This window comes from Phalaenopsis equestris, unplaced genomic scaffold (genome assembly GCF_001263595.1).
Source record: "Phalaenopsis equestris unplaced genomic scaffold, ASM126359v1 Scaffold000103, whole genome shotgun sequence".
In the NCBI taxonomy this organism is placed as follows: domain Eukaryota; kingdom Viridiplantae; phylum Streptophyta; class Magnoliopsida; order Asparagales; family Orchidaceae; genus Phalaenopsis; species Phalaenopsis equestris.
In genome coordinates, this window is record NW_018164545.1 from 126172 (window position 1) to 135511 (window position 9340).

A 9340-nucleotide genomic window follows, 5' to 3' on the forward strand; every position below is an offset into this window, starting at 1 on the left:
ATCAAATTCCAGATTATATGAGGGAAGCAATCGATATTTGTTGTAATAAATTCACTGACATGTAAGTAAAAAATTTTATTAATTGATTATCTTTTACTCTTGTACTTATTAAAGATTTAGAATGCAGGGGTGACTTAATGATTGAAATGGACATATATCGTTAACCCGACGTTATCTTGATGAATTACTCAGCAACGGGTGGTTAGGAAACGAACATGTCGACTATTTCGCTATGTTACTGGAGCATAACAGGAGCAAGAATCCGGAACAATATCCAAATATTTCTTTATTCAGTAATTGTTTTTATGTCATATATATTGTTCTCTGCAGTTGTACAAGGTCGGGAACGTAAAAGGCTTCGTGAAGCACATTACGAAGGAGACCACTGAGAATGTGGAGTTAATTTTGATACCTATAATCAATAATCAGCATTGGACACTGCTTGTTGGATCAATTAAAGATCACAAGTGGAGATTATACGATTCATTGCCGAACAGAATGCATTCGCATATAACTGATGCCATTGTAAGTAAACATTTTTATTAGTTTTCTGATTGCTATGGTCTTCGTCATTCATTTGTATATATAATTGTACAGATTAAATATTTTCTAAGCGATGTGGGGGAAGCTTTTGAAGTTGATCTTAGTAATTGGCAAGTTGTAATGCCTAGAGGCATTCCGGTGCAAAACAACAGTTTCGACTGTGGTTTATTCGTCTGTAAATATATGGAAATAATTGTCCAAAAGCAAAAATTTGATTAGAAGGAATATTTGGACTGACAGGCATCCATGTCATTCTTTAGAGCAGAAATAGGATACGAGATCGCTAAATTTGCGTTGTCGCAATGATACATCAGGAGTAAAGTCATGATGCAATTTCTTAAAAGTAAAGTCATGAGGCCCTTCAACAAGTTTATTTGGGCTTGGTAGAAAAAGCAAGTTCATTAGTTACCCTGGCCGAATCTTTGCAAGCCTGTCCAAGCTGGAGTTTTTGGTTTTAAAAGCTTCCACCATCTCAGATTTATCAATTTATGCAAATTGTGGATTAAATTTAGGGCACAAGATTGTCTGTGGGCCAGGTTCATGATGGTTAAATATTGCAAGCCTGTCCAAGCATTTGGGTGACTCAAGGATATGGTCTCAACTGTTGGCAATCAGGCATCAAGCTAAAGAGGCTATTATTTGGGAACTTGGGAAGGGCCAGATCAATTTCTAGCTTGATCAATGGATCTGTAATGGGGGTAAAATCGTTTATACTACTACTAACACCAAATTTTCTCCTGTGGAACTACAGAATGCAAAGCAACAATTTTTCTCCTGTGAATAAGGATATAAGTAGAACATTTTTTATAAAGTCATTTTATAAATACTACAGAATGCATTTATAGTTTATAATTTTTTTTCTTGTCCTTTATGTTGTTGTTTCATAGTAGGACCTGCTTGATTGGTTGCATGCTTACTGTGCTTGATTAACGAATCCATCCGAGCTGAATCAAATTTTCGTTCCAATCTGAAGGAGATATAAGTTTTATGGTTGCAGTTTTTTAAAAGGACAATATTTGTTTGGACCCATCCGAGCTACAGTGTTATGGTTGCAATTTTAGCTTTGAATTTTTGTGTGTTTCTTTGTTATTTATCTGTAATGGGAAGGGCCAGTTCATCTGAGCTGCAGAATGAATTGTAGTTTTTTAAAAGGACAATATTTGTTATTTATCTGTAATGGGAAGGGCCAGTTCATCCGAGCTGCAGAAAGAATTTTTGTGTATTTCTTTGTTTTATGGTATAATTTTTATGATTCCTTCAATAATGGTTGACATTTGTGGTGTCCATTTGAAGTAAAAATTGAGGTTTACGGTTGCAGTTTTAGCATTGATTTTGTGTGTATTTCCTTATGATTTCTCTCTAATTTCTCACAAAGAAGTTATGATTGTAAGAAGAAGTTTTAGCGTTGGTATCCAATTGAAGTAAAAATTGATTTTTGGTACCCATAGTGGCTGTTGAAATGCATTGTCCAAAACCTTAAAGCTGTTGTAGCCGTATTTTCAAACTAATCAAACTATTACATTTTTGGTGTTGGATATGTTAAAATTATTTTTTTCTAAAGTTATGTATATATTCCCCTCAAAAAGCGAAAATATTTTTTAAAAGGAAATAAAACTAAGCGTTTTTTTGGTGTTTGGTGTTAGAAGATTGAATTTTTTATAAAGATATGCACAGGGTTTTCAAAAAAAGTAAAATCATATGTTTAGACCAATAAAAATAATCGTTTTTTTGGTGTTGGATATGTAAAGATTGAATTCCACCAGCATGGACATCTAAAACATACGTTCCAGAGTATGAGAAACAGCCCAGGGAATCAGCAGCGAGAAGCAATCAAAGCAGATACATTAAAATTCCCAAAACAATGAATAAACTTTTTCATTTTTTGTAGCGAGCCAACGCAATAATGAAACATATAATTATGAGTTGCAATAAATTTTCTTTATCCATAATGCTTAAACTATACAGTTATTAAAATAGGGACCAGATACATCGCTACATCAATTTTAAAACAAGAGCTGGACACTTTTGCTTTGTGTTGACTCATCAGCTCCATGTTGCGGAAGACAGCGGATCTGCTGTTCTGGCTCATGTGTTGAATCTCAGACTCATAGCCTTCCAAAAGGACCTGTAGTAATTCATCAACCAAACTCTTACATGAGGAGGATAATTATAGCTTTTACAAATAATTTAAATTGTGACGTAGTATAGTAAATGTAGGAATACTCCATGAAGGGCAGACCTAATCCACCAACATGTGTTGGAATAGTAAATGTTGCTTTCCGTGTGAACAATCATTAATTTAAGGCTCCAAAGTATTGCTGAATTTCAAAACAAAAAAAACAATTGTATTTCAGCATTTTTTTATCATATCGGTTAAAATCCTAAGCACATATAAGATACAATGTACTTATTAATTTAAAATATTACATGTATTACCACTGAGGCATTGGTTTCTCATTGAAGCATTTTGTCATCATTGCAGTGTAGGATTCCCTGTTCCGTGGAGGAAATGAATTCTGCATGTGTGTATCGATGTATTATTGAATCATGAAATCATCGTATTATAACATAAACAATTCTGAAAATTTATACCTGTGTTAGAAAATTGGGTAATGAACATACGGGTGGATGACATTGTGATGATTCGGGTTCTTCGGTTGTTGATACAATTTTTTGCTTGCCTAAATATATACATATAGAATGGTAAATGATGATATGACATGGAGTGGCACAACATATAAAAGGGGTGAAGTTGTTGAACCATACCTTTTGATTTTTTATTTTTCTCCCAATACCCTTTCAGTCTGGCATTAGATATTCCTTTAGGGCGCATTTTAGCTGGATCATTCATATTTGATTCATTATTGACTGGTGCTTTATTTTTCCTTTGTTGTCTTCCTGATTGAGTACCCTTACCAATCAAAATGCAATCAATGTCCAATGATAATTTTTTCATGGATTCCTTCATGCGCAGCTCAGCTTCCGAATTCCCCTTTGCTTTCCGGGTACATTGATATGCAACTTTCTGCATGTGTGCTTCGAAGTGCCTCTCGGATGACATCCTACGTTTTATCCTTCAACTCATGGATCTGCTAGTTTACGAACTCTCTTGCGCACATCATATTATTCTCTCTATTGTGAGTTTCTTTTCGGTCGGCTGTTTCTCTTATTGTTTGTGGCATGATTCATACTCACTACACCTTTTAAAATGTTGAATCCAAATTTATCCGTGAAGCACACACCAAGGAATAGAGTATAAGAAATGTATGTGTGTGTGTGTGTGTGAGAGAGAGAGAGAGAGAGAAGAGTGAATAATAATGAACAAAAAATTGCATAAACCGTGTTGACCTTTCCCAACCTTTTTGGCTATAATTGTGTATCCCTCATAACATAAATGATCTTCCAATTTATAGGGGAGAGATTTTGATACAGTGATTTTACGTTCTTGGCCCCTACTTTAATGAGCGTTGTATAAGACATTTTAATCATTTTAAAGGTATTAGCCTATCACTCTGCTGCTCTCTAGCTTATTCAGATGAGCTTGTTTGACTTTGGCTTTGTAAGACCGATTCGGTCAGATAGGCGGAATCAACATTAATGTTCGCTGAGCTTGATTGGTTTCAGATCAATAGGTTGCTTCAATCGACTAGACTTTGCTGATCAGTTGATCGAGTCTAGTTGTTGACTCTCAATCCCTGTTGAGAAGTTCCTATTGGCACAATGACGCGAAGCTATCAGGCAGAAAGTGAATCCCCATGAGCCAAATGATATTTCGCTCCTCAACAAGAAGAGCCTAAGGGATGTTTATAGGACACTTTGTTGTATTTTTAATTCTTGATCATTGATGAGGAGCCTTTAGGGTTTCCATGGTATGGTTGGTGACATTGAGAAATTAGATCTTTCTTTGGGTTGGAGCTATCAAAAGAGAGGTTGCTACCTTCGTTCAGTTTTCTTGTAGTGGTTGACTTGAATATCTTTTTGTCTTGTTTTTGAACAAATGGCTCGAATTCAGTTGCCTTCGTGACTCGGTTTGTTTTGGTCTTGCTTGATCTGGCTCAGAGAGGAGCATCTGATCGAATAAGTGGACCTTCTGGTCTTCTTTCTATAGACCCTCCTTTGTCATATGATTTCTTCTTGACCGTTAAATCTCATTGGGATTAGCGCTGACACACCTAAATCTTCCATATCAAATAAAAAATACCACAATTTTAATTCTTAAAAAGTGAATAGGTGACATATATGTTAAAATTGAAGTTTAGGTGCTAGATATGAAAGTACATATGAATTGAGTAGCATGCACGAAAATCATTCTAAACAATAAATAATACCGGTAGCCAAATATTTATGAACTTTTAGTTTTCATTTTTATTTTTTATACTTCAATTTTGTTTTATTCTAAAGTAAGTTTGTATAAAATAAAATTGAGATACTTTTTTTTTTTTTGAGAAATTTAGGCAAATTTAATTATTTTAAAATCAACAGTAAAAAAATTATTTAAATTTTAAATTAATATTGATAAAAGAATTTATTTATATTTCCTACGCAATTTAAAATTTATGAATATTAAATAATATTATAAATGAAATATTTATAGCCTGTACATTTAGATAAATTTATAAATCTTGAATACATGTGATTTAAAAATACTCAAAAGAGTTTTCATATTATAGTATCTAATAAAATAAATAGAATATTCACAATAAAATAATTACATAACATTTTTATGTAACATTTATTTATTTTTTTTGTTAACATTTTTTTTTATCAATTTATATTAAAAATTTTAAAAAATAAATCATAAATTCTAGTCTCAAATTTGAAAATTTTTTTTTAATACTTTTTAAATTACTAATTTATGCTTTAATTGAAAAGATTCTTTGTGCTCGAAAAATAGAAATATTAAACATTATTTTCGTATAAGATTAATTTTATATACATGTCAAACTATATAAAAAGAAAAATTGTTTGGTCAATTACACACATAATTAGGGCTGTCAAAACGGCTCGTTGTTCGCAAACAGCTCGTTTTCGGCTCGTTAAGAAGCTCGTCTTCGGCTCCTTAATTTTGTTCAATAAGTTAACAAGCTGAACACGGACTAATATGTGATGACTCTCTCCCTTTTTGGACTGTTTGCGGTCGGACTTCACTGTAACAGTTGCTTGCTCGCGTTCGGGTTGGTTCCCCTCACCCAAATCCGCACTAGTGGTCTCTTCCAAGGTCTTCGTACTCTCCTTATCTTCCATTACGCGTGTAACCCCTCACAGTAGCAAAACCCTAACCTTCAAAAGGAGCACGATGGAGGAACCCTAGCAAAGCGAATCCCTTCTTTCGGGAATACGAATTCTTACTGTGTTTTTTATTTTTACCAGCGTAAATAAGTTATAAGGATATTACAATCGGGTTACAAGCTCATTTCCAGTGTACATGGACATTACAATCGGGTTACAAGCGCATTTCCAATATACGTGGACATTACAATTGGGTTACACGGAGATTACACTCGGGTTACACGCGTGTTACAATCTCTAGGTTACACCGGTGTTACACGTATTGTACATCAAGTGTACATCCTGATGCGTTACCGCGGGGTTACATGGACGTTACCGCGGAAGTTACACCGGGATTACATCCAGTGTACACGTGCATTCGGAGGTTACACCGGATGTACAACGATAGTACACGCGGATTACAGTGGCGTTTCTGTGGAACGTACACCGGGGTTACATCCTTTGGTGACAGCGGAGGTGTAACACCGGAGTTATACAGGGCTTACAAGCGCTGTACATGGGGGTGACAGCGGAGATTAGATCGGGATTATATGGGGCTTACAAGCGCGGTACATGGGGTGGACAGCGAAAGTTACATCGGGATTACATGGAGGTTACAATAACGGGTCGGGTCGACGGGTCATGCACGGTAAAAGGTATATTTGTCTTGCGGTGGGGCCGACAAAACTGACGTGTCTTCTGCTGATTCGCTATCGCACGCAACGTGCCTCTTATGTGCCCAAATTTTTTCCCATGGTCTGCTGAAGTATTTAAAAAAAATCTAATTGACTACATGTCTATAAAGATTTACAACCAATTAAAATATTGATTAAGAAAATAGAATAAAAATTATTAAATTAGATTCAAATGATGTTTTAATATAAATAATAATTTTTAAATCTTGCTCAAACTCTTATTGTCTTATGTCTTATGACTACATGATTATGATTGTTAAAATGACTCTTTGTTCGTGAATAACAAACAAGCCGAACACGAACACACTTTTTGAGCTCGAAATATAAAGCTCAGCTCGTGTTCGACTCGTTTATACCCCTACACATAATGAAGCATTTAAAATTAACCGTTTGGGACAGCTTATAAGTGCGGGTAACGTTTTCAAAACGCCGTCGTACCGTTTGGTTCGCGCGTTTCGTCAGCTTATTCGAAACTGCGTTTGGGTTTTTACACTAAAAGCAGGCCGCGGGTCGACCCCTGCGGCCGGCCAACGGGCCGTGTTTCAACTTATCCTGAAACACAAAAGCTACCCCAAACGGACACTAATTTCAACTTGTGTTGGGCTCGTGTACACCCCCAACACATATGAAGCATTTAAAGTTAAATTTCCGTTTTTAAACATCAACCCATTTTATGGTCTGCTGTTCATAATTTGATACACAAACACGTGTGGCCGCACCAGCAGCGAGAGAAGCAGGATCCGTGGCTTCTCCAAATCCATATGCTTCTTCGTCTTCCTCGACTTTATCTAGCGGAGATAATCTAAGTTGCGATTTCTAAGCCCATAAACGCGCTCTCGGCTGCCGCCGTTGGTGATGGGTTACGCCAATGAGCTGGTACTGGCTCGACGCCTCAAGGTTTGGGTTCTCTAATTTTTTCTTTCTGTACTCCTCGATCTCGATTGGAGTACTCTTAAAGTTATAAACTCTTCTAATTTTTAATGGTTTAATTATTCATTGAGAACAAGCTACATTTTATTCTTGGAATGATATTCAAGTGTTCAATTTCCTGATAGATCGGTTGATGGGCAGGGGGTTTTATATGAGGTAGATTGTCCGCCTTGTTTTGATTTCGACTGAGTTTTGCGAAATCGTTTCCTTGCTTCTAATTTCTGAAGAGATCCTCATCTTATTTGATATTATTGGGTTTGATTTTTCTTCTTGGGCTGCAGGATCATCCTTTTTCATCTTAGTAATTGATGGAGAAAGTTAGAATTTTTGTTTTGACCAAGTCCATCAATGAAGTTTGGATAATTATCACTTGATCAATCAATTCATAGCAAAATAATACCCTGAAGCAGGATGTGATCCGATTGGGTTTGCAGATTGCTTGTTATGTGATACCCTTGATCTTTTGGGGGGTTGTTTTTAAGATATTAAGTCCCTTTTTGTTGAAACATATAATGTTATGACTTATAATTCATGTATGGTTTGTTTGGATTTGAAAAATTGGTCTGTTTGTATCTTTTCTGTCACATCATTTTGGTTGAAGCTAACAACAGTCTTCTTGTGAAGTAATTGGGTATAAGATGTAGCATTTAGAAGGGTAAATAAAGTTAATGAGAATGGATTATGAGGTAGATTAAATGGATCAAATGTAATATGGATAAAAATCATATGAAAATTTATGTACTTTATGGGTTTAACATGTTAATCAACACCCATCATATACAGTAGATAATGAAAACTGATTGTTTTGATTCCAAATAGCTTGAAAGGATAAAAATGATGTGGAAGATGAATAATAGCAACGAACATCCTCAAAACAAGCGTTTTGGTAAAATTTTGAGGCATTTCTAACTAACCAATTTTCATAACATATTATTATTAAATTGCATCAAATGGATACGAGTTGAACACCATTTATCTTAACATTTTGTATAAGAAGTTAAATAGAAAAAGAATGTTGATCAATTAACTTGAAAGTACCTTCTAATTATTAGTGATATAATTTCTAAAGGGAGATGGGTTAATGCTGCAATTTAGTCTTGTTTAACTTTATGTGCATCTATTTAAATGTTTTTTCTTATCTACCTACTTAATATTATTAGTCTAAACAGAAAGTGTCAATTATGTATGTTAAAATTCCTCATCTTGAAATGAAAAATGATTCGCATATCAAAGAGGCTGGATGATATTTCCCTAGAATGTAGAAGTGGTATGAGGCAAGAACTAGTAAAGTGGAGTGGCCCAACAAACTCCTCTTATTGCACTTTTCTCAGCCAAAGGTTTTGGGAAGTGGTTTTCATGAGGTTTAGCATGTCTTCTAAGGTTATGTGACTATCCACATGCAAGATTCTTTTGGAATTAGGGAATGTTTATGAATGATTCAGCCTTTAGAATTTTGGATTAGAGTAGTGGTTGGATTGTCTATATTGTGAATTGATGCGTAAGGATTCAAGTCATGAAAATGGTACCTATGCAAAATTAGAAGTTTGTGCACATCAGCTCCTTCATAGTTCTCTCACTGCTGAGAGTTAATTCATTAAGACCTTTCTAGATGAAAACTACACCCCTTCTCTTGGATGCATGTGTCAGAGGTGCAAAAATAATACTTTTTTAGCCCTTTCCCTTTCACGTGGGTACCCACAGCTGGCCACAACCCTCACAAGCAGACATTGCATATGTGCAACTCTATTATCATTTTTCTTTCATTTTTTTGATGTTGTGCTCATGCTTGGCTATAAACCCAAGAGAGTCTTTTTTTTTTTTTTTTTGCATTCTTAAATATCCTAATTTTATATATCATTTTAATATTTACAATTATATGCATTATTCAAATTTTTATTTAATTT

At 34.9% G+C, this 9340-nt stretch overlaps 1 protein-coding gene across 2 annotated transcripts in view; it reads left to right on the forward strand.

The window, feature by feature from the left end:
* The first annotated feature begins 7177 nt into the window (after positions 1 to 7177).
* Positions 7178 to 9340, forward strand: part of LOC110020580 (NADH dehydrogenase [ubiquinone] flavoprotein 1, mitochondrial) — an 18802-nt gene continuing 16639 nt past the window's right edge. For both annotated transcript variants that reach the window (XM_020718724.1, XM_020718725.1), the window contains exon 1: positions 7178 to 7403. In XM_020718724.1, coding sequence (XP_020574383.1) covers positions 7362 to 7403 — 42 coding nt within the window. In that variant the 5' untranslated portion in view covers positions 7178 to 7361. The remainder of the gene's footprint in view (positions 7404 to 9340) is intronic.